This window comes from Zerene cesonia, chromosome 11, assembly GCF_012273895.1.
Source record: "Zerene cesonia ecotype Mississippi chromosome 11, Zerene_cesonia_1.1, whole genome shotgun sequence".
Taxonomy (NCBI): domain Eukaryota; kingdom Metazoa; phylum Arthropoda; class Insecta; order Lepidoptera; family Pieridae; genus Zerene; species Zerene cesonia.
The window spans coordinates 1,995,266-2,014,491 of NC_052112.1; the positions used below are offsets into that span (position 1 = coordinate 1,995,266).

Sequence of the window (19,226 nt, forward strand, 5' to 3'; positions counted from 1 at the left end):
ATTGTGCCATATTAAATTTTTGTATAAACTATTATTTCTGTTTTGTACAATAAAGTATTATAAATAAATAAATAAATATATAACATAAAAAAGATAACTCACTACGTCATTTATCATTACCACGATTCTAAATTTAACAATTAACATTTGCATTTGTCTAATACTAATATTTTAATATAAATAAAGAAAACATGAAAAAGGGCCTAAAAACCTAACCTAAATCCGGCACCTACTAACAAATTCACACCCTACCAATGGACCGTCCCTTATGTCCCTTATGATACAATATTATAATAGAGACCAACTTGAGACAAGGGCCAGGAAAAGCGGCAGGAGTATCTTCTAATATCATAGAAGCGGAAACATTTTTGTTCGTTGGTCCAATGTGATTCTACATGAAGTCTTTCTAGATTGAATTCTGATAACATTATTACCCGGTATATATGTATATTTCCAATTATTGAAGAATCTATAATTATAAACAACTAAAACGCAAAAACTATTAGTATACAGATAGATAAACAAATATAAATATACTATATTACGCTATTCCACAGATTACTAAATAGTTACTGTGTAAACTACCACAGTACAAAGAGAACTATGCAGTAGCACAAGTGATCAAATATCAAGTTAAAAAATGACAGTGACATGTGAGTAATAGACAATGTCGCGGCCGTCACAACTAAATAATCGTCAATAATATAGCAGTGATGAAAACGGAAATCGTTGCTACCCCGTGATGACGATTTGTAGTCTCTCCAACACATGTAGTAGTTGATTATATAAGATGCCTAGAAACACAAAACTGTACATACAGCAGCCATTAAATGGCGTCCCGAGCTGCTAACAACCTGGCCTATGTAGCTCGGGCTCGTTCCTCCTATTGGCCTATCCTAACATCTTTGTTGAAAGCCTGTATGGTTATTTGATTTGTGATAGATATACTGAACATAAAATTTATCAAATTCGGTTAACCAAATAGTAAGCTTTATATAGCTCCGTTCCCAAATGAAATTGTATTGAAATGTTAATTTTCATAGCCGCCGATACATTTCAATTATTTAAATGTCACATCTATTTCCATGTGACCTCTACAAACGATCAATATTTGTCATGATATTTGTATAGTTCGTATGTTTGTCAATCGGAACCCAGGTGTTCAATTTCGAGATATTAAGTTTGTGAAACCCGCAAATGTCACGGTTGAGTTTTATAGTCCAGGAGACATTTAATATTTTGAATTGTAATTCAATTTTAGATCTTTTGGTTATGTGATTTATGTGTATTTATTATTATGGCTGTGTTGCTATCATTTCACTGTATTATATTTTCGTTTTGTTCATTAATATATGTTAAATATTTAAACTACTGAACGTTTCTTAAAGAAAATATGAGTTGATCGAAAAAAACGCGGTGTCCAACAGTAGTATAATGTTATGAAAAAACGATGTCGAAACCTACAGTAGATTTTGAGATCGTTTTATTTTAATGACATGGCAATGTGCATGGCTATAGTGCATTGACACATGTTTTAAAATTTCAAACTTCTTTACAAAAAGTCCAGCATTTATTCACAAAATCAGAATTTCAAATACCGCGCTTTAAAATAGTCATAATGTGTAAGTTACATTGCCACTTGCTTTGACCGGGATGACCCAGGATATAAAAATATACATATATCGCTCAGTAATATTATATCTGTCTATGGGTAAATTTTGAATCTTACCGTTGGTTTGGAGCTTTTCTATTTCAAATTTACAATTTTTTTTTATCATCCAAAAAATATGAATAAGGTTGTTGTATCCTCAATGAAACCAGCATTCATATTTTGACTTACTTTTACTTAATTTAGTGTTTTGTGGTCAAAAATAAAAACGTTAAATACTTAAAAAAAAGTTAAGTTAAAAAGAAAGCAGTTCATCTACTCCTTAAATCGTTTTTAATAGATATTTTGAGCAAATCTTAATGAGTTCTTTAATTTTATTTGATCCTACTAATAATATAATTGCGAAAATTTGCAAAAATGTATGGATGTGTTACTATTATAAAAAACTACTTTTGGGATCTGTATGAAATTTTAGGGATCATAGTCCGGATTAACAAGTAGGCTACATTACCACGCGAGTAAAGCCGCTGGTTTCAGCTAGCAATGAATGATCTCTGCGGTCTAGCCAAGACAATAAAATTGCCAAAAATATAATGATAATTACAACAAGGTACAACAACGTACATTTTCCACGCGACGTAAGCTCTTAAAAACCTGTTACATATTCATAATTTTAAACGGTTTGCATAATGCTTTGAGTATCGTCTGGCTTTTACGAAATAAGATGTTTGCAAAATATTTATTTTGTTTATAATTTGCAGTAAAAGTGTGCTAGCATTGATATAAATAACCTGTTTTATGCAACTTAAAATACCTGTTAATCCTGCTAGTATTCTTGTGTTCTGAAATGTTCTTAATATTATTTTGTAATACGAAACTTCATACAACTATAACGCCTAACTTAAAATAGGATTTGCAATCAAATATATTTCACAAATAAATTTTTATTAAACAGCTCTTAGACTATTTTAGTAATACGATTAGGGTAGTCGTACAAAAGGCGTTTGATTTCGGCCCCAATATTCTCAGCATATCCTTTATTATATTAATGGAATGATTATCATAGAAATGTCTTCATAGGGTTCTTATTAAGCCCTTTATCCTTTATATCAATTCATATTGCAGTTCAATGACCTGACCTCTTATAAACTAAATGCTGTTATTATTGTTATTGTATTATTTTTTCTTCCAATAATTATAGTGGTATGTAAAATGTGTTTATTAAATAATATTTAGATTTTTCTTTATAGTGGCGTAATTATTTATGCATTAAAATTATAAAAAGCAGTGGTGGCTCAGTGTTGAGAACCTCGGACTTCAGAATCGATAAGTCGGGGTTCGAGACCGGGCGAGCGTGCAGGAAATAAATCGATTTTTCAATGTATCTGCACATGTGAAAAACATCACCACTGCTTAAAACGGTGAAGAAAAACATCGTGAGAAAACCGGCATGTCCAAGAATCAAAAAATTCTACGACATGTGACATCTGCCAACCCGCACTTGGCCAGCGTGGTGGATTATGGCCTGAACCCTCATAGGAGGCCTGTGTCCCAGCAGTGGGAACATTTGGGCTAATGATGATAATTAAAATTATAGGTAGATAATTTCCATCTACATTTTTTTTTATCTGCATACTTGAGGCGCTTTCAAAAATAAGAGACATTGTCTATTTACGATGTTATTATAGAAAATCGTTTAAGCTTATTTCCTATTAATACAGCTTAGACTATAATATTATAATGGTATGCATTAAAATCATTATTCCTGCAGACACATTACATATGTTTAATATACGCTAAATCTAGTAGGATTATGAGATATTTGAAGATTTGCTCCTGCTAGCAACACGTGAGATATAATCAGTATCTATCTTAGTATGTTATTGTTATCTAATTATGAAACGAAATATTAATATACATTGAATCTGTTGCGATGAAGAAAGCATAATTTTAATGACTGAGTCAGTCTAAAAACTAATTTAATTAATCAACAAACATAAAATAAAACGGAAAAATTAACAATATTTAAACATAGCATTTTCTTGTGTTTGATTTTACGCGAGTATTACACATTTAGATGTTAAAGACTTTTACGAAAGTCTCCCCGTGACCACGCTCACTGTAAAGGGTTCGAAATGTCAGGTTAATAGTGAATAAATCCCGTTTTAAATCCGTTTAAAAGTCTTTAATTTCTAAATATTTAAACAGTTTACTATAATACAGTAGTAAACGATGTCTAACTAATAACTAATTGTATTAAAATAAATAGTTAAAATTTACACTTATTTACTTATAACATGAAATAATATTACTATGACTGTTACCAACAAATACAATTGTTATTTCCCGCCATTCTGCAGACGTTTTCAAAACCTATTCCAACAAAGCTCGCAGTACGTCAAGTCATTTTTTATTCATTGCATAGCTTCACATTTTAAAATTTAATTGGGTCGGACTTAAAATAACTTTTATATCGAAATAAAATCGAGGTTATCAGTTTCTAAATTTTATTTTTATTTCCTTAGAAGTCTGCTACATCTGTTTTCTCATTAAGTGAAGACTTAACGAGTTAATGCCAACGTATTTATATTTGAAACTTAGATAAGTAATGAGCTTAACTTAGATATTCAATTCAATTCATTAATTAAAAGTCTTACAAATTTCGATAAAGTTTGACGAGTTTGTGTGTCGTTTTAAATGTTTTTGATTGAAAATAAATCTGAGGTCACCTAGGAGGAGAAGGCTACCTAGAAATGGTAATCCTTAGTAGTATTTAATAGGTTTTCAGTTTATTTAGATATGAACAACACAGGCGTTCTAGTTTTTAGTAATTTCGCTCTATTAAAATAGGTTCTGAATAAATATTGATTCTTGTATGTATTACAATTGATTATACCCGTTTTACATAAGGTTTCCTAACATTCAGGGGAGTTACCGTGGCGTCTTGTAGCAGTACTTATTCCAGTGTGGGGAAAAAGACAGAGCTATATAGGTCGTCCCGCTTCATCATTTTCCCACATTGGAAATAGTACTGCTTTAAGACGTTACGGTAACACGCCTAATCTAGTTTTGCGACTTCGTTTGTTCCTATTGAAAATTTTTGAGTATTATTAACTTACATATATGATAAATATAACATATCCAAAAGTAAAACTAGCTGATAAGCATAATAGATTTTATGACAGAACAAAAAATTAACATAAAGTTCTATGCCTATATTATAACTGGCTATATTATAAAAACGTTATAATATCCCGGATAAATGCCCAACTGTATATTAAATGAAATTCCTGAAAATCTCTTGTTTATATTTCCCAGCATTATTTCGATGTAAAGGAAAAATAAAATCCAATAAATTACATCACGGTGAAACCGCTGTTTGACAACAAAAAACAATTGCCCAATTTGTTTCATGAAAATACCATCGCTGTATTGACTAATACACTGAGAAATATTGACATTGATGGTGTGTGCATGCAATTTATCATTTTTGCTGCATTCTTGTATGACATTTTAATATTTAACATCAAAGTTAAGAGATATAGAGATACGGAGGCCTTTCCTTTCCCTGTATTACCTTTATTATCCTTTACTTTATTCCTCTCGTCAATTCTTTTTTAATACCTTTCCAATTTAAAGTCGGCAGTCCATTTGAGGAGGCGTAAATCGACCTTACGCTTCTCCAATTGTTAACAGGCGACCCACTGCCGACGAACACATAAAAAAAAATGGTTGCCTGTAAAGTCGGTTTTACGGGCGAAGATTTTACGTGACAACTTTTTCTCGGTAGAATATTTATTGATGTGAATATTATGAAATTGCACAATAGGAACAAGGAATTGAATGAAAATAAGAATTGCACAAATTTTAACTATAGAAAATATATTTTGTTTACTAAAAAGACAGAGACAGAGACACAAGCACGCGCCGATTCAATGCGCCTAATTCTCTAGTGCTGCGCGCGCGGCGGACCGATCATAGTTCGGTGACTCATCGTAACGTTACCGGGCGTTACACTTTTTCATGAGTGACTCCGAGCCGCAACCTAATTTAAGACGTTGTCACGTCAAAAAAGAAAAAAACAACAAAACAATAATGGCGACAAAAATGAGCCAAGTTTTGACGATTATATAGGTACAGTAATATCAATGACTTTGTTATTTATCGTGTATGTGTATGTAAAAACTGGATACTAGACTATCATCCAATAGTTGGTAGATGTAGGCCAAGTCAAATGGTAGTAGATAATAGATAAATACTACCTCCGTACTACATAAAATCACAGGTAACTTACTTACCTTGTGAAATTAAATGAAATGAATGAATTTATTTGTCAGTTAGCGTGTAATGTCTACATGGTTGGCAACTACTTCTGATAAAATAAAGAGTAGCGCTTATAGTAATTATATTAATCTATTTTAATTTTAAATGATATAATTTGTGTAGATTTTTGTTAAAAATAATATTACATTAGCTTCACATGTGTGTTTGCATGTTTCTAAGCAGCCATGTCCATTAATCTCGATTTGATCCACTTCAAACGACTAGATTGAATTCAAACTTTGTACACTTCTCAAGGTTCGGGGACAATACAATATTTCCATGAGTTTATCTTATTATCCTGATTAGAATCCCCAGGAATGATTTACTTAGGTATGCTATGTATAAGAGCAAATGAGACAATTCATTTGATTCTGTCTTTAAAGCGCGTTTTTTAATCATAATAATTATTAAACTAGCTGCGCCCCGCGGCATATCGAGATAAAAAGTTGCCTATATGTTATTTCAGTTGTCCAGCTGTCTACGTACCAAATTTCATTGCAATCGGTTCAGTAGTCTTTACGTGAAAGAGCAACAAACGCACACACATACTTACAACCTTTCGCATTTATAATATTAGTAGAATAGTAGGATAGGATAGAATAAGATTTATTGGTACAATTTTAGTGTAAACAGCTCCTATTATAGTATTAGTACCTGGATGACCTGATGTTTTTTTTTGGAAATTATATTTAAGTATTATTATTCGCCAATAGATGTCAGGAAGAGTCATAATAAATTGGGACCGATTCCGAGATTCCATTTTTTTTTTTTTTTTTTTTTTTTATGTCATAGCGGGCAACTGAGCTGGTGGTTCGCCTGATGGAAAACGATCACCACCGCGCATGAACATTCGCAAAGGTAGTGCCTCTACGAATGCGCTGCCCGCTTTTAGTGGGTAAGGGAAAAGGAACGAATTCATGACAGGAAAGAAGGAATGGACTGGGAAGGGTGAGGAAAAGGAAATAGGCCTCCGGCTCCCCCACTCACCGTACGAAACACAGTGGCATGCCACTATTTCACGCCGGTTTTCTGTGGGGGTGTGGTACGTCCCCGGTGCGAGCTGGCCCACTTCGTGCCGAAGCGTGCTCGACTCCCACAATATATATATACAAGAATTGCTCGTTTAAAGATATAAGATATTGTCTGTGGTACAACGAACGTGCTCTCTATTGTGCCCTTGACTATTTCCCACAAATCAATCGTTACCAGAACTCATTAAGGGAATTTTTATTAATAAGAAAGCCTGCCTAGATTTCATGGTGCGATAACTTCACAAATCACCTTGGTTATGGCTTATGTGATAGGCAGTTAATGGCACGATAAGATGTCATTGAAAGTTTACGACTGCCCGTGACTCGTAAAATATCCAACATTAATTTTAGTCATAGCTTTGTAATTCTGAGTTACCTTTTATAATAATATGTATATAACAGGTACCGATCGATTTTTAGGACTTCGTAGCCAGACGAGAGGTATAACTTCGCCCCAGTGTGGCCAAAGACACAGGTTCGAATCCCGCCTCATGATCGATTTGTTTCTATCTTTATTTAAGATTGATTAATAATACAGTCGGATAAAATGATATTACCATGTTAATTAAGATTAAAGAATATCTCATTTTAATTAAAAATACATCAATTCGACGTATCTACGTAACTGCAGTCCAGTGCTCGATATATTTCACAAGCAGTCCGCCCGGCTTCGCCCGTGGTACATGTACCTATAGCACTCAAGAATCACACGTATCCAACGGCGAAAGTTTTCAAATTGGTTCCTGAGATTAGCGCGTGCAAACAAACAAACTCTTCCGCTGTGTATTATTAGAATGGAAGTATTAATACATCTGAACCAGTAATGCAGAATTTGTTATGTTTCAACGATAATTGAAGTGAAATATTTCAAGCATAACCTACATATCGTGAGATGTGTGTCGATTCATTCATATCTGATGAATCATGCCCCATATTATTTTAGCAAATAATACGTTTCGAGAATATGATACAATGCAGGCATTATTCTTGTATCCGTGGAATGCAAATAAATTTTAAATATTTATGTTGCTTTTAACCAACTACCACAAAAGGAAGGTAATGTTTTTTCATCTCATATGTAACTGTGCATGTTCATTCCTCTGTCACGCCTTGTAGTTGACAAATGTTGAGGCGTAGTACTTATCAAATAGTGGTGACTTTGACTATAAATATAGGAATTATCAAAAAGCGCTCGCAAAAAAAAAAATGGTTTACTATTTTTTTAATAACTAATCAATTAATTGGATGATTAAAAGACAATAAGCAGCCAAAAATTTACAGTCGAATATTTTATTTTTATAGCGATAACCTTGTTAGGTAGATTAATTTATATAAAACAACTAGCTCACCCGGCGAACTTCGTACCGCCTTAGCCATATAATCTATGGCTGAGAATGACATTTACATTTGTTACTCGCGTTTTTTAAAATATGCAAAATTAAATGTACATTTTTCAATATTTCTGAGAGATTTTCTTAATATTTTTTTTCGTAAGAAACTTCTCCTAATAATAATAAATACAACAAAGAAAGAATTAGTGAAATCGGTCCAGCCATTCACGCGTGATGCCGTGAGCAAGGAAAACGGGTTTCATTTTTATATATATAGATATTTATTATTGAACTCTATCATTTATTTAGAAATTAAAAACTTTTTAACGGACTTTGAACGCGATTTATCCATTATATTATTATCCCGACGTTTCGAACACTTTACAGCGAGCGTGGTCACGGGGAGTCTCCCCGTAATAAATCGCGTTAAAAATGGCCGAGAGGCTAGGCGTTGCTACGGTTAGGCAAGATACGCAGGTTCGAATCCTGCCTCGTGATCAAATTTTTTCTATTCTTTCAAAATTTCTCAAGTTTTAAATTTCTAAATGTATAATACTCGCGTAAAATCAAACACAAGAAAATACTCTATTATTTATGTGTTTCCGCAGTTTACGGTACTGCAAGCTCGTCAGTCACTTCACAAATATGAATAGTTCTTATCCATGCTAATGTATTTTTTCCATGTCTTACGTATTTTGTAGAGATTTCTCTATCTATTGATCGCAAAATACTCAAGCAATTTTACAAATTCTTTCACCCTTCAATATATACGTTGTCTCGCAAAGCTATACAGTAGGTCAAAGCGGTCGGATCCGGGGCAAGCGGCTAGTTATACAATATATAGCCCAATTTAGCTCAGTTACTTAAGTAATCGGTCAGCTCCAGTTCCTAACTTAACTGAAGCAGCCCGGTCGAACGTACAAGTACTGAAGTTAATAGTTAATAATTGTTCTCGAATTCTAGTTAGTTAGTTTACTTCAGATGCAGCCTTATATCAAAAGAATAAACTGTAATATGTAATAAAATAAGATAGATAGGTAGATAACTCTTAATTTGCACCAATACAAAATAACAAATACAAAAAGGTCACAAACACTCAACACAATTACGCGCTACTAGGCGGCCTTATCGCTAATATAGCGATCTCTTGCAGGCAACATGAGTATGATAATATTATACTATACTTGCTCATTACATATAAAGTGTACATAGGGTAAAATCCTGATAGGATTATAGGTTTAAAAAACCTATCATAACATAGAATTATTGTATTGGAACTAATGATGATAACTGTACAAAGTTTGAAATATATCTGTCCAGAGCTGGATCAAAAGGAGTCGGTTACATAAATACATACAGGTGAAGCTAATAAAAGCGCGCTGTGACCTTATGTATTTATCTTCTCCATATATAAATTTCTCGTGTCACAATCTGAGTTACCATACTCCTCTGAAACAGCAGGACCGATTCTCATGAAATTTTTTGAGCATATCGGGAAAGTCTGAGAATAGGCCAACATCTATTTTTCAGACCCCTAAATGATAAGAGTAAGGCGGAACAGCGTTTGCCGGGTCAGCTAATAAGAACTATAAATTTAGAAAGAAAAGAAAGAAAGAAAGAAACAGATTAAATTAAAATAGATTAAAACCACGTACGCTTCCTCTTCGCTTCCGATTCGCGATACCTTCGAACAATCCGCAACTTAATTATAAATGACAAAAGTTTATAACTACTTGCTACACAAGTTCATTAATGACTCCGCCAAGTTGCAGGGCCTCATTAAGGTGTGCACCTTCTCGAGGTGTCGCGGCTTGTAAGTCCTATTTGTATTGGGAACTATTTATTGAATGTTGGATGTAAATCTTAGGGTGCATGTATGCTCCATTGCGCGAGTAGCGAAATAAATAAAATAAAATAAATTTATTTATAACAGATAAGGAACATGCACAAACAAAATTTAACCCGATTAAATGCCCCTTGGGATAAAACAGGGATTTTGATATCTGGGCGGAGCCGGGACGAGCGTCTAGTTGAAATATAAAATGGCATTTTTAAATATAACACTACCTAAGAGGCAGTTACTTGCTGATAAAGTCACTAATAGCGTATTATACACTCTCTATCGTACATTTTCATAAGTTATTTGTCATTTGAGCTGACAGGAACACTTTAGTTTCACAAACTAAAACATACGTTCTGTTAAGCTTATACTTCTGGAAAGGTCGAAGCTGCCTGTAATCTGTTTATTAGAGAATAAAGGGAGGTTATGAATTGTTCACATATTCGTAAAGATCATTAATGTTTTATTTTAATCAGCGTGAGTTTTCTGTATGTTATGTGTAGCGGAGCTATTTCAAAGTATTTACTATAGACACCTGTGCTTTTAAAAACATAATTTTGTTTCCAATAATTAATGTTGTTTGACATTTATGACATCATTTATTTGTCGTTATGTTTAAAAATGGATGTAAGGTTCTTACACGTTTTACGATAGAAAAGGGCATTATAATTTACATCGCTAGCTTATCATACGATGAATAGATTTATTCGAAGGCGTTTATATTTTAACAGCGTTCCGTCGAACCGCTTTAGTGAAGGGACCATGGGAGCGGGTGGTGGAATATTCGTCCTTTTGTTATACGACAATTTCTAAGTGTTTAAGTATTTTTTATAAAGAAATCTTTTAACACTTGTAGGTATTCGGAATTAAACCTATAAACATATCTAATTACAAAGTCTGAGTGATTTTTACAACATATACTTAAATTTTGGGAGTCGAGAACGCTTCAACACGCTACGGCTCGCTCCAGGGAAATACCACACCCTCTCAGAAGATCGGGTTGAAATAGTAGCTACTATGTAACGTCTTACGCTCTGTCTTACATTCGGTGAGTGGGGGAGCCAGAGGCCCGTATCCATTTCTTTACTCTTCCCAGTCATTTCCTAAATTCCCCTCATCAATCCTTTCTTAATCACCACACCTTTAAAGCCAGCAATTGTTTGTCTTACGCCGCTGCAAATGTTTATGGGCGATGGTAGTTCCATTACGCGATTAAGCTCCTTTGCTGACTATAACATAATCAAATAAAATAAATAACATAAGACAGCTGTCATATAGCAATGTCATTACTGAAAGTTTCGTCATGACGCGATAACGTCACGTTACAAAAAAACGCGAACAAAGGGGAAGGTGAAAAGCCAGCTGTAAATATGCAATTTGCGATGTTCCCCAGTCTTCTGATAACCGCGGTATCCAAGCTCCGATCTACCCGCATTCGATTAATTAATGAAATGTATCAATGTTTGTCGTGCGTCGTTATGTATTCACGGCACTCTGGGCCGATGGGTGTTAAATTTACATGATATTGTGTCGTGTTTCTGATCATTTTATCGCATACAACCCGCCTGTCCCGGCATCGCTCGAGATGAAAATAAAAAATATACCATGACTTGTATTGTTAAAATGATAATCGGTTCAGTAGATCCAGAGATTACTCCCTACAAAATCACAAACATATATTTAATATTATTATAGATTATATAAGAAAGGAGGAGAGGCCCGTTTCCTTTTCCTCACCCTTCCTAGTCCATTTCTTCTTTCTAGTTGTCAATCCTTTCCTTATCACTTATTACTTATACTTCCTTATCCTTAAAAGCGGGAAGCGCATTCGGAGAGGCATTGACTCAGCGAATGTTCATGGGCGGTGGTGCACCACAAGATCAGTTGCAGAGGGCAACTATTGGAATATGGCATAAAAAATAGTTTTGTTATGTATTATATTGCAACTGATTCTTATCTTTTCATTATAAAAGTACATGGGCATACTGAAAATCAGCGCTGTTCGGGGGTTAACGCCCAACAGCATGGCTGAGTCTGTCCCGAATGCTAAGTTAATTTTTAAATTGTTTAGTTTGTGGTTGTCATGTGGCAATAAAGTATTTTTTCTTTATTTCTTTCTTTCTATCTTTTTTAAGTGTCATGAAACTTTCTTGAACTGTATATGATATAACCTCTATATTTTATTCACATTGATTCGTAAATCTTTAATTAAGATTTAGATAACTCATAAGGGTGCACCCTCATTTCCCTGCTTTCAGTAAATAAATCTCTACAATACGTGGTAATCAGACTCCATCTGGTATCACCTAAGACATTCCAGTTTTTACTTATGATTAAAGCACCCCTATAAATAATGAGCACCTTTTTCAATAAAAATCAAACACTTAATTGCCTCGGAGAATGTGAAGAAATTAACTTCTTTTAAACCTGGGCAGTTTCACAACTATCACTTGATAAAAACTTTATTTACAACAAATTAACATTCAAATGGGTAAAATTACAACGGTTCGTTAACCAGAAAACATGAATCTAAACCAATAAAACATTCGGTTTAGCAATTAACGGACAATCTTGAAATTAAACCTTTAAAGCTCGTACCTGAAAACTTTAAATTGGACGGAATTATAAATCGAGCACTGCCTTAGGTGGGTAGTGAGTAGGTACCTTCAAAACCGCCAAAAACATTTTTTAAACTATCATCATCACTTAGTCATATTACGAGTAATATGATAAAGAAGAGTTGTAAACATTGTCTTTAATTAAAAACGAAGTTACTAATCCAATAAAGGCTTATTTGAAGTCAATATCTCGGGAAATGTATAATGAAACGATTCTACCTTGTTATTAATTGCAGATTTCTACCCAGTATAAATAAAACAATAGTTTTTATTGAATGTTGAAGTTAGTTTATTGAGGCGTTCTTTGTATTAGGTAAGGTTAGGTTATATTAATTGTACAAATCTTCAGAACTAGGTACGAATTTAGTTCTAGAAGCTTTTAAATATTTCTAATATTTTTATCTATTATCGATAGTAAGAATGTACGTACATACAGAAATTTGTGTGTTTGTCTCCGTGTATTGTGGCTCTGTCGCGATATTACTAATTAACTGTCCATCTCATTCAGAAACACAAAGTTTAAAACTAGTCTTCTCTCAGAAGCGCTACTTATTCGTCATAAAGGATATCAACTACGTAATATCGATCCGGAAAACAGTTTCTCCAGCAGAACGTCTATCTGAAACAGTGTAGTTGCACTTTTTAAAGTACATGTCAGCACGCTAGTCCATTAACTAGATTCTAGTAAAAGCTAGTCAATATAGACCACACCCTGATCTTGAAATACAACAAGTAATGTTGTTTATCAACTGTTCCGACAGTTGTTATTATTTCCTAAGTGATTCATTTACTCAGATCTAAGATACGCTAGAGAATGCTTTTGTTAGACGACTAGTGTTTATTTGTTTATTGAAACGTAGCTTAACCTTGATGGAATAAATGGAAAACTAATAAAAATGGACAAAAAAAAACTTGATTCCACAATTTTAAAACTGTGAAATTAACTAAACTAAGTATAAGTTAGTGTTTATAAAATTATTGTGTATAACGACGTTCCTAAGAAGTTTCTTAGATATAACATAAGATTTGACATACATAGTTATGTATAAAGTCAAATCTTATGTTCCCTTGAATAAAGGATCGGAAATAATTGAAATACATACACCAGAAATAAAGATAAAACCACGCAATAATGACTATATATGAATACTCTGTTCATAAAATTGTATCAATATTATTTATAATAATTGTTAAATTCCAGGCGCAGCAGAGAAGGAAACTGACGAAGAGGAAGGCAGGGCTGGAACCCAAGATGAGGCCGAAGAGGAATCCGATCACGGCAAGCACATACTGCCGCTCACCAACCATCCACCGACTGTGTAAGACTATTTCGTTCACCATACATCTCGCTACTATACGGGACCATTTAGTTTCGAATCCCCAAAACAGTGTAAACCTTGTCCAACCATCCAAGTTTGCCTTGTTAAGAAATTTCAATTATATATGTACATTTCGTTCTAATAAATGATCTATAAAAGTTAATTAATGTTTGAGTCTCTTATCGATTTATTTGTCTCTTTTTGCGTCATAGATAAAGTATGTAATAATATAAAGGATTTTTCTTTCAGGGAAGCGTCGGCTAGCATGCAGGACTTCTTCAAAATGTTGGACGAAAAAATTGAAAAAGTATGCATTTCTTGTCTTAACTTTTTCATCATTATTATTATAAATGTATATAGTAATACGCTATGTATTGTAATTTCTATTATAAATATTTATATTAATAATTATTAAGTGCTATTGACATATTTTCAAATAAAATAACATCTTACACAAGGATACTGTATGAAGTACTGGTATAATTGTATAATTCTTGTATGTTTGCACATACCGTAGTAATTGTTATATGATAATAAATAAACTTAGTTAAAATATGAAACTCAAGGTCTATTTTTGTTTTAAATTATGTATTACTGTTTGTAAATAATGACTATTTGTTTCTGGAATAAATAAAATAATAAATCTAAAAACGTTAAAACTTATATATTTGTCACCAGGGCAAAGACTACGACTCATCGAGTGAAACTGAAGTACGCATGGAAAAAGAGAGGCGAAAACGTTTGATAGATCAATGGCGATCCGCGTCGCAGTCTACACAGTCCTCACAATCACAGCCAAGTCCGCCCACGCCAGCCAGGAGACGGTTGCACAGACCAGTTCCACCCCAGCCGCCAGAACGCCAGAACAGCCCTGGTACAGTCAGACGATGCTATCGACAGCAACACGTCCCTGAAGGCATGTCTCCACCGCCAAGACGTTCACACAGTGCCCAATCACACCACCCACCTGACCCTCGTCACATCAACGGAGACAACTGGCAAGATCCGACTAAATCCCCCGTTAAACGATCTCAAAGCGCTGGAGCAAATTGGAAGAGCAACCCAAAAGTCGCTCCCTACCAGAAACCAAAGAAGAACGAAGTCAACGAAAGCCAAAGAGCCGTGCAAAAAGACATGGACATGTCAGTGCCTCAGTCTGTTGATGCTAGTCAAGATTCCCAAATCACGTACAATCCAACATTCCAAACACACAGCCCAGCGCATTCGGCGAAATCACAGCAACCGTACATAACTCAAATTATAAGTTATCCCATGTCGCAACAAGTAACTCCACCTTCGACGCCAAAATATATAGCTCCACCAGAAGAGTACCAAGATCCACAAAGTAATATAGTTGATAACAAGTACAATAATACGAATCAAAAAACGACGCCAGTGACACAAATGAGTACTCAGTCACACATTTATTATATTCACGGTAATGCTGCGTCCAACGTGTCCCAGGATCTAGCGCAGCAGAGGCAACAGACAGCTATACACTTGCAGCAGTACGTAGCTATGAAACAGGCTCAGCAGCAGATGTTTTCATATTTACAACGTGGACCCCATACCGTGTTCCCCAACGTTGACTATTCCCAAATACCACATCGTACGTACGAAGGCGAAGAATATGTGCCCCAATATGCACATGGCCACCCGGCAATGCGACCGCATAGTGCGCCAACTCCTGTGGGAGTCGTCAGGCCTATGGCAGTCGCACCAGGATTCGCTCCACTCCCTGACGGCACTCACATGGTTCAGATGCCGATGTACATGCACATGCCTCCCGTTGTATCAACAATGGGGCCCTGGATTCCCGGACAGGGGCCAGAAATGCAATACTACCCGCAATCGCCATTCATGCCCATGTACCGACCGAACTCCGCGGGATCGGCCGGCACATTAACTAGATATCAAAAGAAGGAGACTATTGAGACTGATGGAAAGAACGTGTGCCAAAGTATAAATCTGGTGAGACAGAAGCAGATCGGACAGATTGTTTCTGTGCCGGGCCAGGAGCTGACGGTGTGCAACAACCCCAGCGACAGCCCGAGCTCTGCCTCCGTGAGCACGGACAGCGGCGTCTCCCCCGGCAACAGCGTACCGAGCTCCAAGTGTCCCGTCTTCAATACGACGATGACGACAGACTCTTACACGAATTCAGTAGATAATAAGAGTAAGAAAGTGAAATCAGTGCCGTTCTCTACGCGATCGCTGAAAAATTCTAAAAGTTTAGATTCTTAGCGCAAGTTTGTAATTATGTAGATTTTCTAAGTGTACCTAGCGCCTAGTCAATATGTATAGTAAATATTAGATTCGACACCGCTTATCATTGTATAGTAAAGTGAGCATTTTTTAATCAGTGGGTGTAATTAATCTAATCGAGTAAATTAACACGAATCAAGAAAAATGGAGTGTGAAGATGGAGATGTCGTGCTTGGAGAGGTCCCGAAGGCAACATATCATCAAAGGAGACTGCACCCAGCTTGCCCAGATAACTGTTCCTATGGGATATAGTGATTCAGTACAGAACTCCAAATTATTCTAGCAAGAATTGTATCCAATATACAGATAGGAACTGTTGAGATACCCACGGAGTCAACACATGCAGCCGCAGGTAGGATTGTTTTGTGAAGGGGAAAAATGTCTCCTTCCATGACGAACTGCTCCAAGAAATCAATAGCATTTAATGATTCGACCCTAAGCTCACCATCGATGTCGTGAGACTCATTTCAAAATTACACTTCTCGTTAATTCTGTGATTATAATTTCCATTACTTCTATGCGTGATTTTTGTTTGAAACGGGTAAATTATTATTATTTATTGACGTAATTATTTAATAGGTGTAATTCTATCTAAATATATGTTTAGATAAAGACATGTAAGTGGCTCTTTGATGTGCCGAACGATGCATTTTAAATTATCCATTAATAAAAATAATAATGTGTATTCGCTAGTCTTATTTAGCCCTGAATTAAAGTACAATTAAACTGACGATAAATATTGGATGTGTCTTAACTGATACCTCAATAATATTCAGAAATTAATAGTAAAATTCATCTTAAAATTGTTCTAAACCATTGCCAACTTCGCATCTATTTAATTTACTATCAAACCACACTCACAACACAAACTCTGTTAGCAGATAATTCTGTTATTTATATAGCTATTATTTTAACATAAATCAAAAATAACAACCCTCCAGCCGCAGCCACTTTCGTATTGTTACAGAAATTGTCTTACATTGGCGTGGTGCCAATAAGGCTAAAAATCTTATGTTTATTTTTCTTTTGATGTAGGCTCTTATAAACTGTGAATAGTCTTTTGAAATGTATAGTTTATAAAAGGTTCTGATGCATTTTCTATATAAGATGCAGAACGTGTATTTTAATTGGTTTAGACGTAATGATCGAAGTGAAGGAAATGTTCTAGATCCGTCTTACATAAAGATTTCAGAAACGTTCGACGAAATGTGCCTGCCCGCACTTAATGTGCGAATCAATGAATTGATTGTGATGATGAATGGTTAGATTCGGTTGTTTTTAAGAAGGATTCAACTAAATCCCGTGATAAAAAAAAACTATTCAGAAAATGTTTTTTTTTATTTGAAACGATAAAATTAAATTTCGTCGCTAAAGTGGTCAAATTTTTGTTAATTAGATTAACTCTTTGTTACAACTATTTATTTCTCATTTCCGGGTGCGACATTTAATTAAATACTTCTGGGCGTGCGATTGTCACTGATTTCCGGCTAAGCGATTTAACCGATTGTCTTTTTTGTGCCTTCATGAGGATTCGGAAATGGTTTAGATTTTTTTTTATGTCACAGTCGGCAATGGAGCAGATGTCACAATCGACTGATGGTAAGCGCTACCACCGCCCATAAACATTTATAGAAGCAAAAGGTCAATTGCATTGGTGCTTACGCCTCTACAAATGGATTGCCGACTTTTTAGGAAGGGATTAAGAAAAGTTTGGCGAGAGAAATAAAGGAAAGGACTGGGAAGGGTAAGGAAAAGGATATGGGCCTCCAGCTCCCCCACTTACCGAACGAAACACTGCAGACTGCTGCTGCTTTCACGCCGGTCTTCTGTGGGGGTGTGGTACTTCCCCCGTGCGAGCTGGCCCAATCCGAAGCGTGCTCGACTACCACATATAATAATTTACAATTTGAACGCAAATTATTATCACAACCCTACTCTAGTCCTTTTAATATATAGTAACTAATAACTTCTCATTATAAATACACTGAGAAAACCATAAACTTCAAGACAAATTACCAGCTTTGTTTTTTTGCAAATTAGCTTTTGCTGTTTGGAAATGCGCTGGTTCTCAGCCAATATTAAAACTATATTTACTCGAATACTCAAAACTAAATGTTTTTTTAAAAACATAGAGGTTTATATTCACTTAACGCTTTCCCTTCAATAAAAAGAACATGTTTCTTGAAAATTAAACTCAGGATATCATTGCCTTAACTTTATACTTACAAAAACCCTGTTACTACGTCGTAGAGTGCTGCTGCTACGGCGTAGTTTAAATTAGATGTTTTTTGTCTATAAATATGTTTAGATTGTCTGAACAAGAAATTGTATATTATATTTGTATAAAATACGGTTTAATTTTGTCAATTATTGTAAACTACTTCGTAGATCCCTAGTGCGTAATGTGTCTACTACACTACTTACAGAACCATTTTATAAACTAAAAATTAATATAATATGTATCTTCACTTTAATTTGTAATTCAAAATATAGAAACAAATAACATATTCTTTAGACACGAAAAATAAGTACAAGCAAAGGGATTATCTTCACACATCTATATATCGGCAGAATAATTTGCCAGCGCTGATTTACCGGCAGTTTCATAAATGCGCTGTTATTTTTGATTCAAACCTGAAATAATTTAGCGAGCGCATGTCGGGTGTGGAAAGGTCAACGTACCTCACCCCCTGTTTCAGAACGTCATGCCGCCTTCTCAAACAATTCTCTCCTTTTTTTGCAAACGTATTTTGACTGAGAGTTTCTGTTAACAATGTTTTCTGTTTTTTTTTTGGATTAGTTCTAAATTAGTGTGTTCGTTTAATCGTTTCAATGGTGTACTATTTTGTGATGGCTTTTAATAACTGAGTTTTAATAATGAGTAATTTTA

At 34.8% G+C, this 19,226-nt stretch overlaps 1 protein-coding gene across 2 annotated transcripts in view; it reads left to right on the plus strand.

Annotated features, from left to right (window-relative positions):
- Positions 1 to 17,021, plus strand: part of LOC119830464 — a 74,821-nt gene extending 57,800 nt beyond the window's left edge. For both annotated transcript variants that reach the window (XM_038353493.1, XM_038353494.1), the window contains 3 exons: positions 13,954 to 14,071; positions 14,321 to 14,378; positions 14,750 to 17,021. In XM_038353493.1, coding sequence (XP_038209421.1) covers positions 13,954 to 14,071; positions 14,321 to 14,378; positions 14,750 to 16,315 — 1,742 coding nt within the window. In that variant the 3' untranslated portion in view covers positions 16,316 to 17,021. The remainder of the gene's footprint in view (positions 1 to 13,953; positions 14,072 to 14,320; positions 14,379 to 14,749) is intronic.
- Positions 17,022 to 19,226: the final 2,205 nt, after the last annotated feature.